This window comes from Protopterus annectens, chromosome 1.part2 (assembly GCF_019279795.1).
Source record: "Protopterus annectens isolate FY-2018-M chromosome 1.part2, PAN1.0, whole genome shotgun sequence".
Lineage (NCBI taxonomy): Eukaryota > Metazoa > Chordata > Ceratodontiformes > Protopteridae > Protopterus > Protopterus annectens.
In genome coordinates this window covers 559,723,601-559,751,292 of record NC_056727.1, presented here as the reverse complement: position 1 = coordinate 559,751,292, position 27,692 = coordinate 559,723,601, and the positions used below count along the sequence as shown (strand labels likewise).

The following is a 27,692-nucleotide window of genomic DNA, read 5'->3' as shown; positions in this document are numbered from 1 at the left end:
AAGTGTATGAGGAGAGGCCCATGTTGCTGCTGCGCAAATGTCATCCATGGAAGCCCTGGAATGGGAGGCTACAGAAGTTGAAAATGACCTTGTTGAGTGTGCTTTAATCTTTGCAGTAATAGCCATCTTATTTTCATGGTATATGTAGGTAATGCAATCTCTAAGCCACTTGGAAAGGGTAACTTTAGCTACTGCTTTCCCCATCTTAGGACCAGAATAGGCAATAAATAGCTGGTCAGATTTTCTAAAAGACTTTGTCTTGTCAAGATAAAAACATAGTTGTCTGTGAACGTCAAGCAAATGCAAAGTATAATCCTCTTTATTAGGGATATTTGGGAAGAATACAGGCAGGTCTAAAGTTTGGTTAATAGTTAGATCAGAAATCACTTTCGGAAGAAATGAAGGGTTTGTTCGTAAGGATACCTATCCTTGTGAAAAATCAAATACAGACACTTCATACTCAAGGCTTGTAATTCCGATGTATGTCTAGCAGACGTAATAGCAACCATGAACAAGATATTCCAGGATAAGAATTTCAGATTACATATGGCTGCAGGTTCAAAGGGGGAACTGGTTAAATATTGTAAGACCATTGTCAAGTCCCATGGTTCAATTGGTTGTTTTAAAGGGGGCTTGACATGCAGAACTCCCTTTAGGAAAGTTTTACTCAGTCTGTGAGAAATTAATGAATTATGAAGAAAACCATTATGGTAGTTGGATAACACAGGCAGATGGACTCAAATAGAAGAAGCTGCAGCTCCAGACTCAAGTTGAGTAGATAAATAGTCTAGAACAACAGGTACTTGTGCTGAGAAAGGATCAATTATGTCTACCCTTGCACCATAGAGAAAACCACTTCCATTTACTAAGGTAAAGCCTTATGGTGGATGGTTTATGTGAAGCCAAAAGGATATGACAAACTGGAGAGGATAGGTCACTTTGCCTGGTAATCAGCAGACGTGGAGAAACCAAGCTGTCAGCTTGAGACTGGATACATTTGGGTGAATCAAGCCTTGTGGATGCGTTACCAAGTCTGGGATTGGGTCTAGAACCCAGGGTTGACAAATCAGATGAGGCCACAGAAACAGGAAACAAATTTGACGAGGCCAGTAAGGAGCAATGAGGATAACTTTGCTTTTCAATCAAAGAGCCTTCTTCATGAATTGTGGTTTCAGTGGTAGAGGAGGATAAACATAGAGAAGACCTGTGGGCCAGTCGTGTAGGAGAGTGTCCCTCGGTGACACCCCCTGCGGAGGGATTAGGGCAAAATAGCTGCTGCATTTGTGATTTGTGGGGGAGGCAAATAGATTGCAGCAAGGCTCACCCCAACGACTGAAAATCTTTGCCCCCACTTTCAGATTGAGAGACCACTTGTGAGGCAAGAGAATGCATCTGCTCAACTTGTCTGCAATCACTTTGGAATCCCAGGGAATGTGCGTTGCTACAAGAAAGATATTGGAAACTATCGCTCATTGCCCCGTGTTTGTTTATGTACCAGACTACCGACATGTTTTCTGACTGAAAGGTAATCATTCCCAAAGGGAGGACAGAATGGAATGCTAGCAACGCAAGAAGCACCACCCTCAGTTCCAGAACACTGATATGCAAATTGGCCTCTAGGGGTGACCAAGTGCCTTGGACTGTCTGTCCCTGATAATGCCCCCCCCACCTGATCAGGGAAGCGTCCGTGATCACTATGGCTTAGGGTGGAGCGGGGAAGAACGGGATATACCATAGGTTTTGATCTGGCTTCAGCCACTAGAGAAGGTCTTCTTTGCAACAATTGGTTATCCTGCTCTTGTAAGACATAGGAAGATCTAAAGGGAACCATTGAGTTATTAACAACCATTGGAGGAGTCTCATGTGAAGTTTTGCTAATGGGACCATCGTGATGGAAGCTGCCATAGATCCCAGAAGTTGTAGAATCGCTTTTGCTGGAACCTTGGTGTAGTTTAGGATTGGTTGTAGTTGAAGTCTCAGTCTTTGCAATCTGTGTGAAGGAAGAAATACCTGACCGATCAGTGTGTCGAATTCTGCCCCTATGAACTGCAGCCTTTGGGATGGTGTTAGTTTGCATTTGATCTCAACTCACAGTAATGCCCAAGTGCATTGAAAGTTTTCGTGTTTGCTGTTCGATGAATAACAGTTGATGCTCGGTTGGGGCTGTAAGGAGTCAGTCGTCCAGGAATGTGAGCTGTCACCACCGCCATACATTTGGTGAATACTCTGGGGGCTATATAGAGACCAAAGGGCAGTACTTGGAATTGGTAATGAATGACTCTCAGCCAGAAGTGGAGAAATCTTCTGGAGTGTTTGTCCATCTTTATGTAATAATATGCGTCCTGAAGATCTATAGAACACATCCAATCGTCTTTTCCCAAAAAGGGGAGTATCGAATGTACTGTGACCATCCGGAACTTTACTTGCTTGACAAATTTGTTTAGGTTGCTGAGGTCTAAAATGGGCCTCCAGTCCCCTGTTTGTTTTGGCACTGAAAAGAATCTTGAGTAAAAGCCGGATACTTGTTGGTCCGGGAAGACTACCTGGATGACTCTTTCTTGAAGCAGCTTTTTAATTTCTATTGCTGCAACTTCCCTTTGACTGGGTAGAACATCAGGAATACACCCAGTTGGCTTTGGCTTTGAAATGAAGGGAATGTGATATCCTCTGGTTATTATTGTCTGTACCCAAGAATCTGTGGTAATCTCTTGCCAGGCAAAGTGATGCAGAGAGAAACGACCCCCGACTGCCTCCAAAGGCAAGCAATCGGGCTGCTCTTCAGGAGTGCTGATAGGGCTGTCCAGAGAAATAATCTCTGGATCCCTGGTTACGTGGACCTCCTCTGACCCCTGAAGGAACGTCTTCCGTTTGAATTACCACCTCTGCACGGGAGGAAAATTTGGCCCATGTGTTGTGGAAAGGCCCTTGGGATTTGTGGTACCACATCCTCCCACTCCTCTTGTTCCTAGAGTAGGGTGTCTGAGGAGGAGAGAAACAGACACCTTAGGCAGACAGGTTCTTACCATCCTTTTCACACCTGGCCAGGGTATCCTTAACTTTAGACAAACAGGGATGAGGCCTCTATGGGGACGTTAAGGAAGGAAGACTTGAAAGGGTCCGCAAAATCGCAAAGTCACATCCAGGCATGGCGTCTAGCCACAACTCCAGCGCCTGCAGCTCTTGCCACCCCTTTAGTTGAGTGTGAAATCAACCTCATGGACAAATTGGAAATGGACTCCAGGGTGGCAAGTTGTGAGGCAACCTTGTCTCCTACCTCATCAGACACTGTTCCTGCAAATATTTCAGAAAGTTCTGAAATTAAGTTTCTCTGAAGACACGTGAAGTGTGCCAAATAGTTTATAGACCTGACTGTAAAGGTCACTGAAGAAAAGACCCACTTCCCTATCCTGTCTATCGCCTGAGACTCCCTGTTCGGGGGATGGACAGTGGAGCTCTCCTCATTGAGCTCTTTCTTTGTGGCTGCCACCACAACCATAGCATCAACGGGAAGACCACTGGACCAATGGGGTTGATATTCTGATGGAGAGAATATCTTATCTTGCCTACGTGGGATTGGCTCAATGGCATCAGGTATAGTCCAAGCCCACTGCACGATGTACTGAACAAGTTCATCTGCAGGGGGGGTCACCTAGGAGGTAGAGGGTCAGGTTCGGAAAGCCTGCAAGAATACTTTCTCCTTGGGGTAAGGATGCTGGACTTTCAGTCGCCCTGCTGTTTCCGTATTTCCAGGATGTCCCTAAAGGAGACATCTTCTGGGGGTGACCGTGGGGACCCTTCCCCGTTATCGAAGTCCGTATCTTCTGTCAATGATTCTTCAGGGGAATCAACCTGTTTCCTCTTGCATGCATTCTTGCGTGGAACCTCCTCTTGGGGAATGTCAGAGGAGGAACCTGCAGAAGGGGATCCTTGATGAAGGCTAACTTGAGGCTCCCAAACCCGATGTCCAATAGTAGCAGAGGTAGTAGCTGTGGCTCAGAAGTAGGAGGAGGAGGGCATGTCTCCGATGCCGATGGGTCCAACTGGGAAAGAGCTATGGCTAATGCTCTCTCCATCGGCTAGAAGGTCTGACCTCCCTGAGGAGGGATGGGAGCCTGGAACTGAAACAGCAAACTCGAAACCGGAGTCATACCCCGCCCCGAAGGGCCAACCCCCTCTGGAAGAGACAGGGCTGCCGAGGCAGGCCAGTGTCAAACCCGAGGATGGCCTGTGTCCGCAGAGGGTTCAAACCAAAGAGAAGTCTCTGGCACCGAAGTGAGATCCACTATTGGTGCTGAAGCCACTGGAACCAGGGTAGCGGTCGGTGACAAAACTTCCAAATCCTGCAAAGAGGTTGGAGGAGGAAAATACTGTGGAGTCCTGGGAGCAGGGCCCTTGGCAATGAGTGAGAGGGAGGGTTTCTGAGGAGGTGAAATACCTCTGGCCATTAACAGCTGGTCTACCAGTCTCACTATATCTAACTCTGATAGGCTTTTGGAGGAACTGGTAGATAACCCCGACGGTGAAACCGGATGTTCAAGGAAAGGACTGTACTGCTGTCCATAGAAAGGGTCCACCGACGGGGAGTATCTGGTCCTGGAAAGAAAATAATCTCTCTAAGCTGAGGTCGAAGGACCAATATGAAGTTCAGGGAGGGAAAAGGCTGGTTCAGGAATGACTATTGTTGGCACAGAGAGAGGTGTCGGAGCTGAGGCAGTTTTCATGGTGATTGTCCCTGCCGAAGGGTGTGCAGATGTAGAAACTGGAGCAGACAATGTGGTCTGTGCCGTGGGCAAGGTTAATGGTGCAGTAGTAGAGATCGGAGCAGACGATGGGGTCGGTGCCGATGAACAGACGGCACAGATGAAATTGCCTCTTTTGGATTTGGAGCCGAGATCGGAGCCGAGGATTTCAGTCTCGGAACCGAAGATTCTTTGTGCGACAACTTTGGAACCTTAGGCCTTGGTTCCAATAATTTTGACTCATGAGGAGAAGCAGGAAGGAACTTACTCCTCTTTTTATCATATTTCCTCGGAGGGGGGTGAAGCCTCCATCTCAGAGATCACCTCTGTAAAGGGAGATTTTACTAAACCAGCAAGCATCAGTTTATTTTTTTGCTCTGCAAGAGTGCGGGAGCTGAAAGTCTTACAAATATAACAAGGCATTTTTTTCCGATAAATGAGAAACCCCTAAATAGTATACACAAGATATATGACTGTCTACGTTAGGCATTTTTTTGTCACATTTGTCACATCTTTTAAAACCGGTAGTCGTTTTATTTTCTGACATATTTCTACAAAGAGCATAATAATTCCCAAACAAGAAATCACACAATCCAAAAATAAAAGTAATAATAAAGGCAACACAATCCTTAAGTGTCAATACTGAAAGAACAGAGGGAGTACCAACTATGGTATGAGAGGACTACCCAACCGGGTAAGGGAAAGTACCAACAATGGTAGAAGAATTACCAGCTGGTAGAAAGGAAAGAGATAACATTGAAAATAGGGCACTAGCAAAGAGGGTACAACAAAACAACAATGACTAAGTATATTAAAGGTTTTTTAAGAAAGAAATTCCTCAGAACCTATCAAAAAATGAACACTTCTGAGAGGCTGTCTGACACATCTTGTTTCTTACGCAGCAAACGAGATCTGAGGTAATATGGAGAAGGGCTCTATGGGTAAAGCTTAGCTCAGGAGTTTTCTGGCTGATGCAGGCTTGGTAAACGGCTGAGTTGGAACTGAGGATCGGTTCCAAACCCACATGTAAGGAATGAATGAAAATTAACAACATCAGATCTGAAAGTACACATTTAGGGAAAAAATACATTACAGATGGGAATAATAACTTCTTATCATAACAACAGTTTTCATATTATATTTAAATGTGAATGGCCTCACAGATATATACAAAAACAAAAAGAATAATGAACTATATTAAAAATGCAGAGTGCAAATAGCTATGCTACAAGTGACACATATGCAAAAGAAATGAGCATGTAATTTGATAAAGAAAGGATTGTAGGATGGCTATTCAGTGAAATATCTGGGACAAAAAAGGGGAATACTGATATTAATTGCAAGTGGAGCACCAATAGTGATAGAAGAGGAAAAAAGATAATGATGGTAAATTTGTAGTACTAAGGGGCTACTGGCAAGGGAGAGCGATTATGCTGGCATGTATTTATATATGTCAGGTGTCAGTAGAGAATATTACTTAAACATAGGGACTGCAATTTGATTTGCAACAGTGAAGATGTATCTGGGGGCCTAGGAGGGAAAATATAACAAAAAAGAGTAGGTTTTCGAAGAAATTTATGAAAATATTTGGTATGGAAGGTGCACATTCAGTAGCAGGAATTCAGAAGGAATTCACATATTATTTCCCAAGGTATAAAATTGGGCTAGGCTAGACAGAAATGATATTTTACAGGAGCACGTACATTTAGTTGAAAGTTTTGCTAAGCATCCAATAACCATTTCAAATCATGTGCCAATAATAAGTAAAATAAAAATGCAGGCTAAGGAAATAAAAAATGAGACACTGGCACTTCCCCACCTATCTAGTAAAAAGAGAGGATTTTAAGGAATGGGTAGTAGAAAATATTAGACAAGATAGAATTTTTTCTGAAAATATAGCTAGGGAGTGGGATAAAATTAAAGTTGGGTTTAAAATAGGGTAGAAATAAAGTTAAAAGAGATATGGTTAAGAAGTAATAAAAATATTTAGAGGGCCTAATAAAGGTTAAAGTATTGCAGAATAAGGGAAATCTCACAGAACAAGAACAGGCATGATTGTAGAGTGCTAAACAGAAAATAAGGGACTAACTCAATAATATGCATGAGTTAAGCAACTGTTTTTGATAACTCCACAGCAGAAAAACATTTAGCACAAAGTCTCAGGCAACAGAAATTGGAAAAGGTTGTTGCCAAGTATAGGGAGCCTATAATAAGGAAAATAACCCAAGATCCTGTAGATGTATTAGTAATATTTTGGAAATTTTATGAAAATATGTATAAAGCAGAGAAATGTGAAATCAAGGAAAAAGTACAAATGAAAATGTTTATGAAAGAATTAAATATACCAAGATAATAGGTGGATGAGGACCAATTACTAACCGTTAAAATGTTTTAGTCCCTTCAGTCATACACAAAGGTCAGGTTTATTTATATCAACCAGAGGAGAAGTTGTACATAGCATTTAATAAAGGGCTGAAGGATTTTATCTGGGAGGGGATGATGGCAAGAGTCAAGTGGGATAAATGATTCTTCTACTATTTCAGAGCCACACAGTTAAGGCTTCTATACATAGCACAAGCAGAAAAACTATAATTCAAAGTGGAAAAAGATGATGATGAAACGGGGAAGCTCAAGAAATAAGGAGAGACTGGGATTTTGGATGCAGGCCTTTAAGGAGAATAACAATAATCATATAGAATATTATATTCATAAAGTAGCAGAGAGTATTCTAAGAACTAAGCCAACACGGGAATGGAGAAAGGAGATTTTGCTGATAGGGATGACAACAATTAGGGATACAGGCAAAAGGGGGGCAGGAATTTATTGGAGAAAACTGGCAAAGGAACCAAGCATATTGGGAGCAAACAACTAGAGAGGGAAGGTAACAGAATGAGAAGATGCCAAGAATTTATTTAGATTGCAGGTTAGAGATTGCCTTCCTTATCAAGGATTGATATCAGAGTGTAGGCAACAAAAAAGAAATGGGGGGGGGGGGTCCAAACAAAAGACCAGAACTGGTAGAGTTTTTAGTAGACTCTAGAACAGAAGTTGCCGTTAAAAAAGGAATACTTAGTAGAGCATATAAAATATTACATGATAACTCTAAGAATCAATCAGAGGAGGTTAGAAAGGATTGGGAAGAGAGATTGGATAATAAATTCACAAAGAAACAGTGGAGGGATATATGTATGGCTACCAAATATGCAACAAAATCTAGAAAATTTAGGATTTCTGCCTGGCAATGTTTACATAGATATTTTTACATTCCAAGTAGACTCCAGAGAATTTTTTCTCAGGTAGACAGCAAATGTTGGAGGTGTGATGGGGAAGAAAGAGGTAACTGGGAACATATTTTCTGGGTGTGTAATGAGTTGGCAGACTTTATGGACTCCCTGCAGACTATTTTATTGGATATACTGGGTGAACAAATTGGTGTAACTAAAGAAATTATTTTTCTGAGCTATGATACAGAATCAGAATTGTCTACGTATAATAAGGTCTTGCTGAGTCTAATTATAATGGCTGCCAAAAAAGCAATTACTAGAAAATGGAAATCAATGTCTAAACCAACTGTACTAGAAGTAGTGAATTTAGTACCAGAGACAAAACAACTGGAATTAGGATCTTTAGAAAAGGGTAGGAGAAAATTACGTAGGAAAAAAATGGGAGCTGTGTGAACAATACATGCAGGGAACAAATGAGGTTTAAAAGAAGGCAGACTTGAATGAGCTATGTAATGTTTGACAATGACTGGGTAGACTATAAGTGATGTATAATGTTTGTAATAAGAGTTATCCACTTACCATGACTTGGCATCTGTGTTATCCTATGCCACTATTCATCACTCTTGGGTTTTGGATACGATATCAGATCTGAGTCGGCACTTTACAGACAGCTTTAAGGCTCAAACTCCTCTCACTCCCATGATTTCTTGCTGTCCTCTAACCCCTCAGATTGAGTTTGCCCTTCACTAGAAAGCAGCCAAGGAAGATCTTGACCATCAACCGTAATGCCTCCACATCCTCTAGATCCTACAGGATAGGGGACGGAGGGTGGGATAGTGATGAATAGTGACACATGATAATACAGATATCAAGTTAACTCTTAATCTGATGTTATACATAACACTATTCTTCACTCTTGGGTCAGAGTCCCCAGCTACCCTGAATCCTGGGCGGCCTCATGGAAGGACATGCCAAAGCACTGTAGAGCCAAAGGAAGCCTTGTTCCTGGATATAATATCAAGCTTGTAGTGGCTAACAAAAGTGTGAGGAGAAGACCAGGTAGCTGCCGTACAAATGTCACCTATGGAATGATGACTAAGAAAAACAGCTGACGTAGCCATTGACCTATTGGAATGAACTATAATTGGTCCAGATAAAGACCGACCTCTAGAAGAATAAGCATAGGAAATGCACAACGAAATCCAACGAGAGATAGTTACCTTGGACACCACCTGACCTTTCCTGTTGAGAGAAAAAGCCACAAACAACTGGTCAGACTTGCGGAAGCTCTTCATCCTGTCTAGATAAAAATGGAGTTGTCTATGTACATCCAGCATATGCAAACGATAATCCCCTTTATTGGCAAAGTTAGGGAAGAAGACTGGCAACTGGATTGACTGATTCAGATTTGCTTCTATTGCAACCTTAAGCATGAAAGATGGATTAGTCCTAACAGCCATCCTATCTTTACGAAAAAACATGAAAGGCAGTTTAATAGGAAGAGCCTGCAGCTCTGAAACTCTTCTGGCTGAATTTACTGCTACTAGAAAGACCGACTTCCATAACAAAAATTTGATATCACATGTGGCGGCAGGTTCAAATGGTCCCTGTGTGAGAGACTGCAGCAAAAAGGAAAGGTCCAAAGGAGGAAAAGGGTCCTTCACCATGGGTCTGAGTAGAAACACCCCTTTTAAAAAGGCCTTATACAATCAAGAGGAGAAGACTGGTTCCTCACGCATATGAAAGTTAGAGATAGCCACCAAATGAATTTTGATAGTTGGAAAAGCTAGCTCCTTCCTGAAAAAGAGAGGACGAAAAAAGTAAAACATCCAAGATAAAAGCTGTAAAAGAGTCTAGACTGTGCTGCTTAGCCCAAATAGAGAACTGTTTCCACTTATTAGCATAAGTCTTCCTAGTTGAAGACTTCTGTGAAGCCATAATAATGTCCTTAACTGGAGTAGGAAGCCCAAGCCTGTTTCAGGATTACTGGAAGTGGACAAATCATGCTGTCAGACAAAGCATCTGGAGGTTGGGAACTGGAAGCTAAAAGGGATGGGAAATCAGATCCAGAGTGGGATCGAGTACCCAAAGGGGTACTTCAGATTACACTGTAGAAGGGGAAACCACACTTGCTGAGGTCAAAAGAAGGCAATGAGGATCAAGGTAGCCTTGAGGCGATGGGCTTTCTGTGGTACTCTGTGGATGAGCAGCAATGGAGGATAGGCATAAAGGAGACCAGGGGGATAATTGTGGACCAGAGCATCCCTGGGGGACTTCCTGGGTGGGGGAATCAGGGCGAAGTGTTGGCTGCATTTGTGGTTGAGGGGGGCTGCAAAGAGATTGGAGCTCTGCTGACCCCAGTGAATGAAGATCTCTTTCACCAACGATGGGTTCAAGGACCACTCATGAGGGCTTAGGATTGCCCTGCTCAATCTGTCCGGTAACATGTTGGACTCCCCATGGATATGTGTTGCAATTAGAAAGCGCCCCCAGGAAATCACCCATTCCTACACTCTTATGGCCTCTCGACAGAGCAGATATGAACATGTGCCTCCTTGTTTGTTGAGGTACCTCATAACTGCCATGTTGTCTGTGTGAACTGTGATGGTACCTGGAGGAAGGCAATCTAGAAAGGCTTGCAACATGAGAAGAACTGCTGTCATCTCCAGGACACTGATGTGCAGCTTGGTCTCTGCTTTGGACCACGTGCCTTAGATCATCTGTCCCTGAAAATGCCCCCACCCCAACCGGGACGCGTCCATGGACACTGTGGCACTGGGGGGAGGAAAAAAGGTCTGCCTGCCAGCAGATCTGGAGACTGAATCCACCAGAGAAGATGACAACTGCACACCGGTGTGAGGCGGAGCGGAGCTGACACTGAAATGACCAGGGGGGACCACTGCACAGCTAGAGTTGACTGCAAAATCCCTCATGTAGAACATGGTCAATGGCACAGTTAGAGTTCACTGCAAGACCCTCATGTAGAACATGGCCAACAGTAGCAGATAGATAGTCGCTGCCATGGACCCTAGGTCTCTGAGCACAAGGTGGGCCTGGCATGGAGGCGAGAGAGGTCGAGAAGACATTGGACGTGAGACTTAATGATATGTACCCACTGGGGCAGGACAGCTGCAATTTCTGACACAGTGTCCAAATGAATCCCAATGAACTCTAGACTTTGGGACAGACAGAGAATGAATTTGGGGAGGTTCATTGTGATGCCTATCTGGTTGAAAAGTTGTAGAAGATGCTGCAAGGCAGTGGCCAGACGACGCTTCGTGGAGGCCATGAGAAGTGAATTGTCACAATAGGGAAACACCTGGAATCCTCGCAGTCTCAGGTGAGCTGCGACCACTGTCATACACTTGGTGAACACCTGGGGGCTGTGGTTAGACCAAAGGGCAGGATTCGGAACTGATAATGACTGGCTCTTACTCAAAAGCAGAGATATCACCTGGAGCACCTGTCTATTTTGATGTGACAGTACGCATCCTGGAGATCCACAGAGCACATCCAATCATACTTGGGCAACAAGGGCACAATGGACTGAACAGTGACCAGCTGGAACTTTGACTTCTTGACTGAGAAGTTGAGTTTGCTGAGGTCCAGGATGGAACGCATGTCCCCTGTCTTCTTTGGCACCAAAAAGAAGCAGGAGTAAGTTCTGGACTCTCATTGTCCTGGGGGAACTTCTTGGATGGCTCTCTTCCGAAGAAGCCTGAGAACTTCTTCCTGAGCAAGCTCTCTCTGATGGGGTGGTGTGTCGAGGAGGAATCTCGTGACTGGAGGAGGCTGTGAAAAGCAAATAGAATAACTCCTGGAAATGATATTCAGCATCCAATGATCTTTTGTGATATTTGCCCAGGGTAAAGGGTGCAAGGACAAATGACCCCTGACTGCCTTCAGGGCAAGACAGTCGGGCAACACTTCAGGAGTGCTACTGGGGCTTCTCAGAGAAAGACTCTCTGAAGCCCTGATTCTGCAGACTTCCTCTGCCCCTGGGGCGGTGTATGCCATTGAACCCACTCCCCTGACCTCTGGAGGAAGGTTCATCTTGAGCATCCTAGAAGGCAGACTGCGACTTGTGAAACCACATCTTCCTGGCCCCTCGCTACATCTTGGAAAAGGAGTGCCAAGGGGTGGAGAATCTGATTCCTAGAGCCGACAACATCTTGCCCTCCTGCTTGCTGTTGGTAAGGGTTTCTTTGACCGAAGGGCCAAACAAGGTAGAACCGTCAAAAGGGGAGTTGGTAAACAATGCCTTGAAAGACTGCAAATCTGCAAAGGTAAAGCCAGGCATGGTGTTGAATAACAATGCCTGCGCCAGCTGCATGGGAGGCTCCATCCATAGCATTGGCAATCAGCCTCATTGATGAATTAGCCAGGGAAGAAAGTGTGGACAGTTTGGGAACACTTTACTTAGTTCCCCAGCCGGGAGTACCTCAGAAAGGGACATGGCAAGTTCCGTGAACAGGTCCCTTTCAAGTCGGGTGAATTGTGCCAGATAATTAAGTGCCCGCAGCCCAAAGGTGGCTGAGGCAAAAGACTTCTTTCCATGCATGTCAATCGCCCAGAACTCATAGTTAGGTGGATGGACGAACATATTCTGTTCATCCAGTTCCTTCTTTGTGGCAGCGGCTACCACTATAGCATCGATTGGCACACCTTTGGACCAAAATTCCTTGTCGAGAGGGGGGCTAAGGAACTTGTCAGCTCACTTGTGGACATGTTCCACAGTATCTGGTTCCTTCCATGCCCTAGTAGCAATGAGATTAACAAGCTCATCTGATGGAGGGGACACCCAAGAGGTAGATGGTCCCATCCTGAAAGCCTTCAGCAAAACGGACTCCTCCGAGGACAGTGGGAGGGGAGAGCAACTGCTTTTAAGCTTAAGGATTTCCAGGATGTTCCCAAAGAAGACATCCTCACATGGAGACTTGGGGGACCTGTCCCCTTCATCAAGGTCTGTATCCTCAGTGAGTGAGTGACTCGGCAGGGGAGTCTACCTTTCTCCTCTTACACGATCTCTTCCAAGGAACCTCCTCGGGGAGGGGGGGGGTCAGGGAAGGACTCGGAAGAGAGGGAGAACCTGAGAGGGATGGCTCACACCTGAAGGCTAATTCGAGAGGACTGAACTGGGACAGGATGGGAGGTTCAAAGTACTGGGCTGGGAAGGCCCCTGGAAGGCTGGGGAGGAAACCCTCTGGGAGGGGAAAAAGTCCACTCTGTGACCTGGAAAGCCGAGGGACTGGATGATGCTCTGTCCACATTCCCGGCGGGAAGGCCCACCTGGGGGGATGGACCAGAGCAGGGCAGAACCTCCGACCCACCAGATAATACTGGCCCTGAGCTATCGAGGGCCAAAGTGCCAAGGGGAAGGGTCAGATCTGAAAAACCAGGACTGGAACCCCCGCCCAAGGACTCCAGGGTGACCGCTCGGGTCTGGGACTCCACCTGCACAGGGGAAGGCTGAGCAGAAAGAGTCAGGGACTCTGACAGGGTGGGGACAGAAGGGCCCCCAGAAAGCCCCATTCCCTTCTCTGTACAATCCATGGCCAGGAAGTCTGAAATCACTCTGGTCAGACAAGGAGAAACCAAGGGGGGGGTGATGGCCCCCTACCTGGATGGATAAGGGGCAGAAGAAGCCCCAGCTTCTTTTAAGAAAGGACCTCATCATCCTGTCCATATCCTGAGGGAGGTGGAGGACCTAGCTGGGGATTAGTGGCTGGATCCCGCTGGCCTGCCCTCCAAAGAGCGTCTTCTATGCTTGGATACAGTAGGAGACTGCCCCAAGCCGAAGTCCTTAATAACAATAGCAGGATCCGACACTGATCCTGGATCCGACCTCTCCGAATCCGAAGAAAAGGTAAGAGCCGAAGGCCTGGTTCCCCCATGTCCCAGATCCGAGGGAGCCAGATCTGTGACTGATCTGGAAACTGCCGGATCCAAAGGCGAGACCTCAGATCTGAAGGCTTAGGAACGGAAGTCCCGGATCTGTGATCCCACGTTTTAGGATCCAAGAGAACTGGATCTGAGCAAGAAGAAACTCAGGTCGACTCCAACACATTAACATCCAGCAGTCTCACTTTTTTAACAGAAAAAGACCCTGAAGACAGGGGGCCTTCCTTTTGTGTTTGGAGGGTCTAGACTTGGCAGGGGACTGACCCTAAGGACCCTCCTGAGCCAAACCTTTTAACAAAAGTTTGTTTCGGTTCTCAACCAAGGCCCTGGGGTTGAATGCAGCATTCAACCTCCAAGACAGGTATCTTCCAACCGCATGAGGAGCACCTCTTGAAACTTATTGCCTTATCTGCCATAGCACCAAAGCCTAGGGAACACGCTAACTCACAGTCAACAGAACACGCCAAGGTCAAACTGGAGAAAGCAAGCCTAAAAACACACACACACACACACACACACACACACACACACACACACACACACACACACACACACACACACACACACACAGACACACACACACACACACACACACACACACACACACACATACACACACACACTAAATAAAGAGTAAAAAAAACTACAGAGGGATAAAATTGATCAGTCACAGCTTGAAGTTATGGGAGAGAGTAGTAGAAGCTAGGTTAAGAAGGGAGGTGATGATTAGTGATCAGCAGTACGGTTTCATGCCAGGAAAGAGCACTACAGACGCGGCTTGCTCTGAGAGTGTTATTTGAGAAATATAGAGAAGGTCAGAAGGAGTTGCATTGTGTCTTTGTAGACTTGGAGAAAGCATATGACAGGGTGCCTAGAGAAGAGTTGTTGTATTGTATGAGGAAGTCGGGAGTGGCAGAGAAGTATGTAAGAATGGTACAGGATATGTACGAGGGTAGTGTGACAGTGATGAGGACTGCAGTGGGAGTGACAGATCCGTTTAAGGTGGAGGTGGGATTACATCAAGGATCAGCTCTGAGTCCTTGCTTATTTGCAGTGGGAGTGGCAGAAACGTTTAAGGTGGAGGTGGGATTACATCAAGGATCAGCTCTGAGTCCTTTCTTATTTGCAGTGGTGATGGACAGCTTGACAGATGAGATCAGACAGGAGGCCCCGTGGACTATGATGTTTGCAGATGACATTGTGATCTGTAGTGAGAGTAGGAATCAGGTTGAGGAGACTCTGGGGAGGTGGAGATATGCTCTAGAGAGCAGAGGAATGAAGGTCAGCAGGGCTCAGACAGAATATATGTGTGTAAATGAGAGGGAGGGTAGAGGAATGGTGAGGATGCAGGGAGTAGAGTTCGTAAAGGTGGATGAGTTTAAGTACTTGGGATCAACAGTTCAGAGTAATGGTGAATGTGGAAGAGAGGTGAGGAAGAGAGTACAGGCAGGGTGGAATGGGTGGAGAAGAGTGTCAGGAGTGATTTGTGACAGACGGGTACCAGTAAGAGTGAAAGGGAAGGTCTACAAGACAGTAGTGAGACCAGCTATGTTATATGGGTTGGAGACAGTGGCATTGACAAAAAGGCAGGAGTCAGAGCTGGATGTGGCAGAGTTAAAGATGTTAAGATTTGCACTCGGTGTGACTAGGATGGATAGGATTAGGAATCAGTTTATTAGAGGGTCAGGTCATGTTAGATAGTTTGGAGACAAAGCAAGAGAGATAAGATTGCGTTGGTTTGGACATGTGCTGAGGAGGGATGATGGGTATATTGGGAAAAAGATGCTAAGGATGGAGCTGCCAGGTAAGAGGAAAAGAGGAAGGCCTAAGATAAGGTTTATGGACGTGGTGAGAGAGGACATGCAGGTGGTTGGTGTGACAGAGCAAGATGCAGAGGATAGGAAGAAATGAAAAGAGATGATCCGCTGTGACGACCCCTAATGGGAAAAGCCGAAAGATGATGATGATGATGTTATGGCAGCTAAGGATATGTGGAAAGAGACTAAATAAACAATAATATAAAACTGAGGAACTGGAAGCTCTGTTTTATGGATATGGATAGCAATATACAGGCCGTGGAAATGTTTTTAGCCCCTTTAGTTTTATACACTGGTCAGGCATACTTTTTCAACCCTGGGGTTGATTCATAAACATCTCAGCCTCTGCGGCCACACCTGCAGCGCAGGGTTATTTTGCATATTATCTAAATGGAGGGATCCATTGCTAGTTTCACTCCTGTTGGCGGGAAGTCAATGTCTTCACTGTGCTGGAGGAGAGAGTATGAAGTTGTAACACTGTGCTTTTGTGCAGACTGAACTGCTATGGGCTGTGTATTTGCAGCACTTTAATAAAACTTCAGGATCATGCATGCCATTTCCCTTCATTTGTAGCTGATGTTATTGTTCAGCTAAGTTATGCTGAGTAGCATACCACATTTATAGGGACACTGGGTACTACAGCAGATAAGGTAGGTCCACATCTGTAACACAGAAACACCTAAAATACCTACACACACTACTCCACAATTTGGAAGATGCAGGTCTTCATTTGCATGCCTACTCCATAGCTGAGGTATTCCAGGTATGCAGTAGTGTATGCATGTATTCTCAGTGGTACAGGAAGTTTTGTGAACTGCATAGGATTTTGGCTGTTGGTTTGTACTGCTTACCACCTCTAAGTGATAGTGACTATCTTTGTGAATCTTGCCCCAAATAATTTGCTGTGTGGAGAGATATATAATTGCACTTCATTTCATTAACTCTCAGTATATCCAGCTGGATTTGAAAATATTTTTCCAAATTTTGAGAACAACAGAAAATTTGTGGTTTAAGTAGCTAATGATGCTGTATTCAGGATGTCATCCTTAGTTGACTCTTGTAAGTTCAAACAGATGTTCTCTTTTTGCAACAGCCTCAGCAAATATCTCTTGGGGTCCCTCTTTGGATATATCTTTGGACACTTCTTTAAGTACTTCAGCGCTTTCTCTGATGCATATTTATATTAAACAGATTTCTTCTCTTTTTCTGTGCCCCTTGACATATGCAGTTTCAAAATTAATTTTCTTTAAACCAACTGCCGATGGTTTTCTTAATTGAACTCTACTAATTTCTCAAATGTTCTTCTTCTATGGGTTCAGAATGAAGTCTAGGATGCTTATTATGGCAGAATCCTTTCTGTCTCACCTGAATGTAATTGTGGTTTTTCAGGAGTTAACGTAATGTAGATGTAGAAATCTTTGTTTTTGGTTTATGACCGTAGGTACAGAGAAAGTGACACATCAATGCCACATATTGGAATATTCTTACATTTAATTACAGTAAGTGAGAATCTTAACAGTCAAAGTTCACTATCAGTTATTACTTCTTCATTAAATACTTTACTGTCTATACTGCTTCCACAATTTGTCCAATAGACACCGTATAGCTAGCTTGTAGAGTTATCTCAGAGGTAGGCAGAAGTAAAGCCCAACGGTCTGATGGGCTTAACACAGAGCTTTATATTGTCCATAAAGATCTCCTTGTCCCAAGACTAACTAATCTCGTTTGTATGATTTCAGTACTCCCAGTCTATTAATAAGTCATCTTCCATCTCTACTATTACAGTACTTCTTACACCTGGCTCCTTAATGTGGATATCGAGCTCTATGCTATGATCCTACCATAAGATTTGAGACTCTGTTGCCTTAGCTTATTTTAGATATGTAGGCTGGCTTTATTAAAAAAAGAAGTAGTGAAGGCCATCTATGGACCCTTTTGTTGTACTTTCAAGATCTTGAAAAGTCCCTGAACCATTCTTGGTACTTGTTTATTGATTCTGAAAAGGCTTTTGACTCTCCCAAACAGGACTATCATCTGAGTAGTAATACAAGCCACATGAGGTTCCCACATGAATTCATTAAGTCAGTTAAGGCACTCTATTATTCCCCTAAAGCTGGAATACTCACCAGTGGCTTTCTTTCTGACCCCTTCTTTCTCTACAAAGGCACCCTTCAAGGCTGCCCTCTCTCCTTAACTCTTTTCTTATTAGCCATCAAGCCCCTAAACATTCTGTTAAATAAACATTCCAAACTCAAGAGTTGGTCTCTCAATGGAATCGAGACAATTCTTCTGCTGTTTGCTGATAACTGCATAGTTCTCACCAGCAATCTTCTTGTGGATATCCCTTGTATTTTCTGAACTGTTGCATATGTTTGGTGATGTTTATGGCTCAAAGAGAATGTATTTAAATCTAAGCTTTTTCCTGTTCATTCATTGGCCTATTCCCTCAAATCAGCTGGAATTATTTCCCACTATAACTGGATTATGCCCTTCCCATGATAGCCTTTTATCAGACTGCATCCTGATATAAATACAGTTCTTCAAGTAAACCTTAAAGATATTTGGGACAAAGCCTTTCTAGGGGTACATTCACGGTGCTATTTGCATATACCATTGTTGGGCAGCATAGCTGCTACTGAAACATTTATTTCTCCACTACTTTTTTATGTCTTCAGGCATATCTCACCCCAAGGTCCACCAACATTTACAAAAAATTAGAAATTTACTGGATTCCTTTACATAGGATGGGAAGAGGAAAACAGTCAATCAGGACATTAGGAGCACACCTTTCCATCTATCAGATCTGGGAATTACTGACGTGGGTCTGTATTCTGAGGCATTTATGTTATCTTACCTTTTTCTTTAGAGCATGATGCTCGCTCCAAGTGGGCCGACTGAAGGGAATATTTTGCACTCTAGTACATCTTTGCTTTTAAGTCAGTATGCAAAATCTCTTCTCAAACATCTGAGTAGCATCTCATTCCATTAAACAAACTCATTTAGTCCTTAAATCTCCATCTAAAACTTTGTCTTGGTGAGATATTTGGAGGTCTGCAATACCTAACTGGGGTAATCCCCACTTTTTTTCTCAAAAATTCTCCTATAGTTGACTCGGCACAAAGCAACAAAGGAATGCAATGCCTTTCAGATCTGACTACATATGTTAATTGGTAGTGAACTTTACATTCCTTTGAAGGTCTCCAAACAACTTGGGATTTGCCCAGTATTTCATTTTGGCAATTTCTGCAATTGAGATGCATGGTGAATTGCCTCTCACTTTGTCTTATATAGTTCTGTGGGTCCCCTTTCCCTTTCCACTATATGTTCTAAGCCCCCCCCCCACCCCCACCGGTCTGCAGCACACAGACAACATTAAGGCCTGTAGTAGCTATTCTATCATGTTTCCTCATCTAAAAAGAGGATAAAAGCATCTGTTTACTCATGGTTTCAAATACTGGATTTAGCAACACTGATTTGGTCTTCCAGGCCTGCTTTTGAAGGATATAAAGAAACTCTGGGAGTTCAGGTGTCCGTCTGTAAACAAAATAAACAAACACACACCCCCACCCCCCCAACTAAATATACCTACTCTGAGATTGCTCTGCACTGGGGAAAGGGCAAATCCCCACGCAAATTATTTCCCAAGGAAAGAATTTGATGATGTGGCCATTCGCTATTGTAAGCTTTTGACGCTTAGGCCTCGATGATTAAGCATTCAACAACCTAAGCTGTCGACAATTCAATATGAACCCTCATTATCTGTTAGTTATTCTTTACTTTTTTCTGTTATACATAGTGTATAAAATTATATTTCCAGTTGTATGTTTTTTTTCCTATACTTGATTTAGAAGGTTCCCGTTAATCACCTGTCACCAATGGATTTTGTTAACTTATTTTGTTTTTTTGGTTATTGTTCATATTGTTGTTTCACTTTAAGAACTTTTTTACTGCTATTAATGGGAATCAGTGCAAGTATATATAAGTGGTGAACTACATTTTCCATTGTTCTGATGAAGTGTTATGACGAAAGCGCTTGACCATTTTTTACCTCAAGTGTTTTTTTACAGTGCCTTTGTGACTTTTGTACTGTGTGTTCTCACACAATAAACGTTGGATTCAACATTTTTGTCATAGGATTATTGGCTACAAGAGTAGTATATTTTCTTTTATTGGTGGCGTTTACCACTCCAACACCATTCTTTATTTTTTGAGTTACTATTTGGGTGTGTTGTAGCCTCCTAGACCTCTGCATCTTCAATATGGAAGGGAACGGATTGTCTCCGGTATTCTAAGACGAATTAGACTCTCTACCTTTTCCCTGTGGGCAGCAAGGGGAAGACACTGGTGACAGTATGCTGCAATTAATTCTAAACCTGACAAAGTATCAGAACTTCAAGTAGCAGTTCTTAAGCTCCAGAACCCCTCACTTCCGTGTTCTGAAGGAGCGAATGCGTGCTTTCAAAGAGATATGAGGGAGGTTTTACTTCCGGTTAGCTGTAAAGCTAACCAAGGCTCTCGGTGTTCTGAAAACCTGACAGAAACGTTGGCAAATGTTAATTTGGCTACAACCAGGGTAGTGAGCCAAGGACTCACACATACACATGACCGATTCAAGGATTGGGTAAAGAACGACCACACTTTCTTCAGGAATGACTCGGCTGTTGAACTGGACAGTACAGACTCAAGGTTAGTCACACTAGAACATAAATTACACAAAGTACAGGGTTTACAATGTGACAACGCCTATTTAAAAGAGTGTATTGCAAAGAATCGGGTACCGAAGGGAATGCGTGTTTTTAGGTTCCCTAATGGAATAAAAAAGGGCAACCAGAGTGTGATGAACTTTTACAGATGTTCGATAGGCACGGAATTGAGTTAATGGACTTTATTTTAAAAATCAACAATAAAAGGATCGACAAACTATTGAAAGAGATTGATGTTCATAATAACTGTATTTTGAATGATGCTAGTTTTGTTAAATATACCCACAGATATAACAGCATTTTTGACAAGGTTGAAAATGATGTAGGGGCAAACATTGAAAGAAAGAAAAAGAAATTGTTGAGGGACAAGTATGAGTATAAAAATAATTTAGCATACCCACTCCCAAAAGCGTACACCGAAGGGGAAGAAGCTAGGAAAAGTCACCAGAACAAGGAGGGTGTTAACAACAGGTCAGTACCTGGTGCTAGACAAGGTGTCAGTGAAAATACTTGTGAATCAGAGTACCCCCCCCCCGAGGAGGTCGGAAAGATTACAAAATAAAAACAATTACAGGGGTGACAACAATGCTTTTTTAGGACCAACGGGAGGGGGAATGAGGAACAGCTTCAGGAACCAACCCACTTGGAGGAAGAACAGTTACCACTAGTCTTGGGTAACCCTAGTGATTTAAGGCTTGGGACCAACGAGGAAATTACAGTTAAACATGATGGACTGTTACATATATATAAGGGGTTTAACATCTTCAGTTAAGCAGGAATTGAGATAAATAAAGATCTTTTCCATTTCTTGATGAAGGGTATAAAATTTGTTCCCTCTACTAAGGAGAATGTAAGTAATACTCCAACAGAATTAAAAAATTTTGTAAGAAAGATGAGCTTAAAGTTTTTGTACAAAGACCACCCTGGGGACGGTCAAAGGGGGAAACTAAACATTAGGAAGAGAAGTTGTTATAACCCACCACTACATCCCCTCCTTAGTACATTTGAAAAGGTTTGTTCACATGAGATTTTTCAGACCCTACAAAAACATAAATTAAAATCATTCAACATAACCAAGACTGAGAAACAATTAATGGCTGGGATAAGAAGTGACTATAATTTAAGGTTCATGAAGCCGGACAGAGGTGGGGGGCATGGTCATAGTTAATACTGAAGGCTACAATAATAGGATTTTTTCTATGTTACAAGATGAAACCAAGTATGAGTGTGTTTCTAGAAATTAAATTAATATCTCATACAGAAAAATCAAATTGTTATTAGAGGATTCCCTGTTTCAAGGAGCGATCAATGAAGAAATCTTTAATTTCTTGAACATTGACCACCCTACTATTCCCATAGCCTTTGGGATTCTGAAGACCCATAAGGATATCTTGGAACCCCCATACCAGCTAATTATCTCTTGTCAGAATAGTATAACATACCCCTTGGGGGTGTTTGTCGACTGAACAGTTAGAAAAGCCTTAGTCCCTATTGATTACATACTAATTGATTATTGGGACTTTTTGAGGAGGATTAAGAAAGAATATTACAACAAGGAAGTTAGCTTTTCTACTATTGATGTGGTCGACCTATTCACATCAATTCCATACGACAAGGGACTTGAATTTTTCACGAAGTTTTGGTTGAAAAAAACAACCTGAGTAACACCATGGTTAATTTCATTATGGAACTCAAGGAGGTGGTTTTAAAAAATAACTTTTTTAATTTTGGTGGGGAGTTTTTCCGACAGTTCAAAGGTGGCGATGGGTAGCAGCTGTGCACCACTTTTTGCCAATCTTATGTACCGTTGGGAAACAACTTATGTTTTGAACACCCCCTACAAAGAATCTTGGTTAACATACCTTAGGTTTTTGGATGACCTTTTTATTTTATGGAAGGGATTTGAGATACATATAAAATTCTTAAATTTCCTGAATGGGATTTGTGAATACTTCAAATTTACTGGTAACAGTGGGAATTCTCACATCAACTATTTGGAAGTCAAATTGAGTGAAGATGTTAGTTCTAACTGTTTTCAATCTTGCGTGTATATAAAACTGATGTTTTCAAATGATTATTTAGAATTCACAAGTAGTCACCCTCTTTTTGTGAAAAGAAATATTGTAAAGGGTCCGAGCCGTTAGAATGTGCTCCAACCTCGGCCTGGCAAAATCTGAAATTGAATGTTTGATTAATATGTTTAGAGCTAGGGGATACCCATTGGAATTTGTAAACAGTATCAGTGATCAAGTTATTAGTGAATGGGGTTTAAGATTCAAACCATTACTTGGTGTGACTGAGGTCATTGTTGACCAAGTCCAAGGGTACGGTAGGGACTTTTCACACTCCATGGTGTTAACGCATGGGGAAACTTCATTTGGAGTTATGAATATTATTAAAAATAACTGGGCCATGTTTAAAGGGAACCAGGAACTTTTGACTGTTATAGGGAGGGAACCTACTTTTACATACAGGATTAATAGAAACCTAAAAAGTTTATTTGAAAACATGTTCCAGTTAAAAAAGGAAATACAAAAGGGACAACAAAATGTGGGGCCTGTGACTACTGTAAATATAGAGTAGTTACCCCTATGGTCCATTTGGGACCCCACAATACTGAAGTTAAATTTGGGGCAGGTACATGCTTAACAACTGGTTTGGTGTACCTTGCTATATGTCAAGTTTGTGGTTATTTCTACGTAGGGAAGACCGAAAGGAAGTTGAACAGGAGAATTTAAGAGCACTTATACAGTATTACAAAGAAAGATGAAAACAATGCATTATTTAAACTTGTTAAAATGAATCCCGATCACTCTTTTCTTTTTGGTATTTTAGAGGTAGTCAGCAAAGACATTAGGGGGGGTGACTGGACTAATAAACTGCTTAGAGACGAAACGAGATGGCAGTTTAGACTGAATGCCACTGCAGCCCCAGGAATTAATGATCATATTAGTATAAGACCTGAATTAAAGTACAGGGCATCCAAACTTTAATTTTTTCTGGTTAAGGTTTTGAATATTTTTTTTAAAAAAATATTCTTTTAAACATTTTGTTGGTTTATAATATAACTTTTTGCGATAAATGTTCTGTTTACTAAACTGGATTTGCTAGTATTAGAAAGTTGAATTGCTAGTATGATAGTTACAAGTTTTATGTTAAACAGGTATTCTCACTTTAAGAACTTTTTTACTGCTATTAATGGGAATCAGTGCAAGTATATATAAGTGGTGAACTACATTTTCCATTGTTCTGATGAAGTCTTATGACGAAAGCACTTGACTATTTTTTACTTCGAGTGTTTTTTTACTCTGCCTTTGTGACTTTTATACTGTGTGTTCTCACACAATAAACTTTGGATTCAACATTTTGGTCGTAGGATTATTGGCTACAAGAGTGGTATATTTTGTTTTGTTGTTTCATGTTCTTTAACTTAATGAGCTGTTAATAAAGTGTTAAAAAACAGACTGTGCATAGCTGGGATTGGCATCTTGCACTGGAGTATGCCTACATTTCAATAATGCTATGTATGAATCTAACAGTCACTGTCAACACTAATACATCTTCACTAAATACTTTATAGTATCTATTGCTTTCTTAGCTTGACTAACGGACAACATGTTGAAACTCAAACTATTACAAAACAACACTTGAACTCCATGTTGGCATATGTGTTGTTATCTGATGCATCCACATCTAAAATACCGTGTCTTAAGAAGTTTGTCTTAGGTAAACTGATGGCAGTTGTACTTACAGCATCAATTAACTTCACAACATCTGGAAGTTTCAGATAGCAGCTGACACAGGTCACATATATACTCTCTTCATACTGAAGCACATCTATCTCGGTCTTGTTCCATGGTCTAATTAGAAATGAAGAGAATAACTGCTGCTTTTAGATTATTATTGTGGTAAGCACAGCATACAGAACTTTGAACTTCCTGTTGTGTAGGTATTTCTAGTCAAAATAACACATCACATGTTCTTTCCTTATATGTGATCCTTCCAAAGTTCTTGCCAGCATTTCTTTCTTAAACTCATTTGGCCCTAATAATGTTCTGAAACTAATGTTACTAGTGGTAGTGACAGTATCATGAAACTTTTAAAGTCTCCAATGGCATTACCAACAATGCTATGGAGAGAGAGAGAGAAAGACAGAAGCAGCAGTGCAATGCATTTCTGCAACATGAACAAAAATGAGTTGGTCTTATTTACACGCATTCTCTAAAAAGCTAAGTTATCAAGAGATTGTTGCATGTGGTACTGATCATCGGATTTCTATAATGTACAGCTGGAAATGTTTTTATCTGACATTATAAATACAGATAGACTTGTGAACAGATGAGTTTTTATGCTATATTATACAATGCATTATGCTACAAAAATGCATTCTGACGCACTGGGTGGCAAATCCTGCCAACTCTGATAATACAGAGACATCAGTGAATGCCATGGCATCAGTACTAAATGCATTAAAAGTGTAATACAGTTTTTGTCTGCATGCATGCAAGTAATAGTAATATAAAAAATAAAAAAGTAATGCATAGTAAGCAGGTTTAGCACTCCTGTCCCACATGGAAACGGGAAACATGTAAATGCCCCAACATATTCTTATTTGACCCATCTCTGGGTTATTTGCATGTAAAATATAAGGGCTTAAAACTACCATGGGAATGAAAGACTAGGCTTTGTAAGATCCTGACAGATCAACAGGCTACCTATGAATATATAATAAAACTAGAGTGGAAATACAGGAAATAAGTCTGTTCCATGTTGTTTGCTTCAGTCTCGAGTCCTAAATAACTTAGTGTATACTTTGTGAGAGTTCTTGCATTTTTACCTCACTGACCACACAAAATAAGTGTCTTCAGTTTACTTATGTGTCTACAGAAATTGCTTCCCCTAGATGTATAACACTCAGGTAGCGATATAAATGGGCAGCAGACCGCTGATGAAGTGCAGTGATCACTGCATTTTAATTCCAGATCTGGACATCAAAAACAAGGAAACAATGCAACTGTCTGATGATGAAAGTTATTTTAAGACTAGTATTGCAATCTATTCTCTAAATCTAAAACGATACCATGAGCGGTAACAGATCATGTTAAAGTATTTGAGTGACACTAAAGAACAAGTGAATGTGATCAAATAATTTTACTGTCACTGTCCTCCGAAGACTCTGCTTATTTGTCAAATGCACCTTTGTGCAGACACAAAACTAGCATCAGTAAACCTGAGACCTACTGGTACCACTTTAATGCAATATCACCCTAAATGTATCAGTCTCTGTTTACTGCACTAACAGAGTAGAAAGGTCTTACTTTCTATACATACGTTTGTATAATTATGTTACAGAAGTACATACCTGTTTGCCACCAAGTATCTAATACAGTACACTTGCCATCTCCTACTACGCCATAGTACCACTCCCAGGCTTCATGGTGGATTGGTTCTCCCACTAAGACAAACACAAAGAAAAATATAAGTACAAAAATTTTACTTTACAGCCTTCTACAGAAAACTAACTCAACTTTTTGTCATTGAGAAGAGGCTTGGACAAATTCAGAATAGCTAGTAAAATACATTTATGAAAGGTACATACTTTAACAGAAGACCTTCAAGGAGAGGTTGCTGTAAAAATAAATGATAAAATCTAGGTTTACTCACATTATGTTCTCTTTTTTCAGCTGGATTTTGTACTAATGTTGGTCTTGTAATTTTCAGTATGGCACCAGCTGGCTCACAGACAGGACCCAGGAAGTTAGGAATGGAGATACCACCTCGTCAAAGAGGCCTGTAATGGGTGGGGTTCCCCAGGACTCTGTTCTGGGTCCATGTCAAGCTTAATGTCAAGGGCCTCTGGTTCACCAAGTTTGTAGATGATTGTAAACTAGGTGCAATCATACAAACTCCACAAGATACTAACATCTTACAGGAAGATCTAACACAGACAAATAACTGGTGCCAAAGCCATGGCTTAAAACTCGGTGAAAGAAATATATAATAGCACATTTTGGGAAGCTGGCCACCCAGAAAAAACACCTCATCGATAAAAAAACCCAAAAAAGTAGAAACAGTAATCAGTGATTTGGAGACTCTTTAGGTAGTAACCTGATTTTCGACCAACATGTGTCTAAGCCAGTAAGAAAATCATTCTATGTCACTCAACTTATATGAAAGGGCATAGCTTCTAGGTCCAGGGAAGTCATTGTGCCACTGTATTCAGCCCTCATCTGACCGATCATTGATGATAATGCCCCCTTCGGTATGTACCTGACCAGGTACAACAAAATATAGAGGAAGGGCTTTGAGGCAATCTACGTAGGACATTGCGTTTACGCCCTGCATTCTTTATATGAGGAAGCTTTGCAGACATTACATTGTTGCATGTGCCACTTCTGGCCCTGATAAGTCATATTTCAGGCTATTTAGGGAGGCATCATGAGATATTATTGGGGCCCATCAAAGCTGTATTCTTGGCCTTAGAGAGCACACCTAAGACCTGTTCCCTGTTGATAGTTGCAGGGATTGTGTTCAATAGCATTTTTGGGTGGGCGGATGGGGGTGGGAGCGAGGGGTATAGTTAGAGCTGATATTATCAGCTAAAACATTTTCTGTAAATGTTGTTTCATTTACCAATGGTTAGACACACTGTTGTGTGCTGCCTTTGAGGTTTCAGATATAGCTAAAGAAGGCCTTATGTTCGTCCTTGGCCTAGGATGCTTCTTTACCTCAAAATTTACTTTGTTGGATGTACGTAGTCCTCTTAGTTGTCTATTCAATTTTATGAGAGAGTTATCTTTTTTGGTGTTACACTTCCTACTTTTTGCTATAACATTTTTTCTTTTGTTGTAGAGCTTTTAATTTTGGATTCCACCAGTGTGTTGTTTTAATTAGTTTGTTTTTTTTCTGAGATGTGCAAAATCCTGCATCAAAATATTTGATACATCTTGGAGCAGTACTGTTTCTTCTGGTGCCTTAACTGTACAGCAGTGGTCTCACATCTTCATTCTCTTAGTTTTGACTGAGAACTGCTCTGATTTACCCTTCCTCACTAGCTTAGCAGCACTGCTGCAGTACAACAGTAACAGACCAAATTCCTGGAATGTTTCAACAGTGGAGATGTCCAGCCAGTGGCACTGCTGACATTTGTACCCTTTGTTGAGGTTGCAGAGCTGAAATATGAAAAGGTGTGCTTTGGATACATTAAAAATAAACTAGCATTTAGATGTTAAGACTGGCTAGTTAGTATGTAGACTTTGAATCTATAAAGGTATGAATGTATGCTTCACACTCTGTGTATTAGGACAC

The 27,692-nt window shown here is 41.9% G+C and overlaps 1 protein-coding gene across 1 annotated transcript in view; it reads right to left on the bottom strand.

Moving 5' to 3' along the window:
- ACSS1 (acyl-CoA synthetase short chain family member 1) overlaps window positions 1-27,692 on the bottom strand; it is a 1,456,620-nt gene that overhangs the window by 429,159 nt on the left and 999,769 nt on the right. The window contains exon 8 of the mRNA XM_044057731.1: window positions 25,747-25,839. Within this exon, the coding sequence (XP_043913666.1) occupies window positions 25,747-25,839 (93 nt within the window). The remainder of the gene's footprint in view (window positions 1-25,746; window positions 25,840-27,692) is intronic.